Source organism: Echinococcus granulosus (genome assembly GCF_000524195.1).
Source record: "Echinococcus granulosus chromosome Unknown EG_S00132, whole genome shotgun sequence".
In the NCBI taxonomy this organism is placed as follows: domain Eukaryota; kingdom Metazoa; phylum Platyhelminthes; class Cestoda; order Cyclophyllidea; family Taeniidae; genus Echinococcus; species Echinococcus granulosus.
In genome coordinates, this window is record NW_020170512.1 from 203,870 (window position 1) to 205,346 (window position 1,477).

At 50.1% G+C, this 1,477-nt stretch overlaps 1 protein-coding gene across 1 annotated transcript; it reads right to left on the bottom strand. All coding sequences in view use genetic code 11, as the record gives it.

Annotated features, from left to right (window-relative positions):
- Positions 1–634: 634 nt before the first annotated feature.
- EGR_09121 (Inosine triphosphate pyrophosphatase) lies at positions 635–1,341 on the bottom strand (the record flags this gene model as incomplete). Its single annotated transcript, XM_024498370.1, has 3 exons — positions 635–669; positions 739–934; positions 1,012–1,341. 3 exons carry the CDS (start codon positions 1,339–1,341, stop codon positions 635–637), a joined length of 561 nt encoding a protein of 186 aa, XP_024347237.1.
- Positions 1,342–1,477: the final 136 nt, after the last annotated feature.

Genomic DNA, 1,477 nt, shown 5'->3' on the forward strand with positions numbered 1-1,477 from the left:
GGTGCAAAGCAGCAATCCCATCCAGAGCCGCCGCACCCACGTGGTGCTACAATGCGACCACGGGTGACGTCCTGCAACACCTCTACTGGCTCCCCCTCAACTCCACACGTGTACGCAAACGTGCAAATTGCGGAGGCCCCATCACATACCTCTCCATCATCCGCGCTCCTGAAGCCCTCCACCATCTTCCTTAAACCTGCACATGCAAGCAAAGACCAAAAAACTTCACACACTACCAAATAGCAAGACGAAGACCTTCCATTGTTAGTCTCTCCTCACCTAATCCTTCTTCCTTGCGCCAAATTCGCACCTGTATTTACCAAGACAAAATACCTATGCATTCATTCGTCTCTCTCGTGGATTCCTCACAACTGACCTGTTCAAAGTTATCGAAAATGCACCTCATTAGTTAGCAAACCAAACACTTCGTATCCTACTTCATGAACCCCTCAGATAAAAGTGGTGAACAATACAAACCGACAGCTTTGTGCAATTCACACCAAACTCAACTTTCTGACCAAGCAAAAGAGCACAAACACAACCTACTCTTATTCTCACACGTCTTTCACTCAGCCTCACCCACAGCCTCAGCCTTAGCCTCGGCCTCGTAATGACATTCTTTCATAAAATCACCCTAGCAAATGTCCACCTCCAGCCACACACCTAATTCTTAAGGCAAAGCGCATAGGGCAGAAGAGTAGGAAGTGAATACAGTGCATCTAAACGTCCGACACCTACCCTCAGGTCCAACAGCCCTCAAAAACCACTTGATGTAGGGACCAGGAAGGCCCTTCAGGGCGTCAAAGGCAAGGCACGTGTCTTCCACCAACACCGCTCCACCAACCATCCTCGCAGCCTGCTCACATTTCACACGAGCAATCTCCTCCGCACTGCTGCCTTGGTACTCCGCCAACTCCACATCCACCTGCCTCAGCTGCATTACCAATTCCACGGTGAAGAAAACAATGCTCCAAATTAACTCTTTCACTCAAATGGATCGAAGGAACTAACCATTCCCACGTACTCCTTGCCAAGAATTTCCATGGTTTCACGCAGCTTGTTAGGATTGCTGGTTACGTAGGAGATGGGCAATAAGTGGGGAGGAGGAGCGGCGTCAGTACGCTTCGCAGTGGCAACACCAATCGCACAGTCGCCGATTGGAGTCGTGGCGGCGGTACAGATGGCACAGTACCAGTCACCCTTACCACATTTAGTGGCGTAGTCCTCTGGACAAAGATCGGAGCACTCTGGATGGAAGGCGGTGGAGCACTCGCAGCACACGATTCTATCCGATTTGATGGGGAACTGACAGCCGACACGACCACAGCTGATCCCAGACATCTTAGTGTACAGGATAATCCAGAAATTCATAAGGGCAATAATCTGATGGCAATTTTACCTGTGCACTCAATCGCGACAGCGCCTCACTTCCTGCAAGATGTACGCATCACTCATCAGAATAGCTCTCCAGGCCATG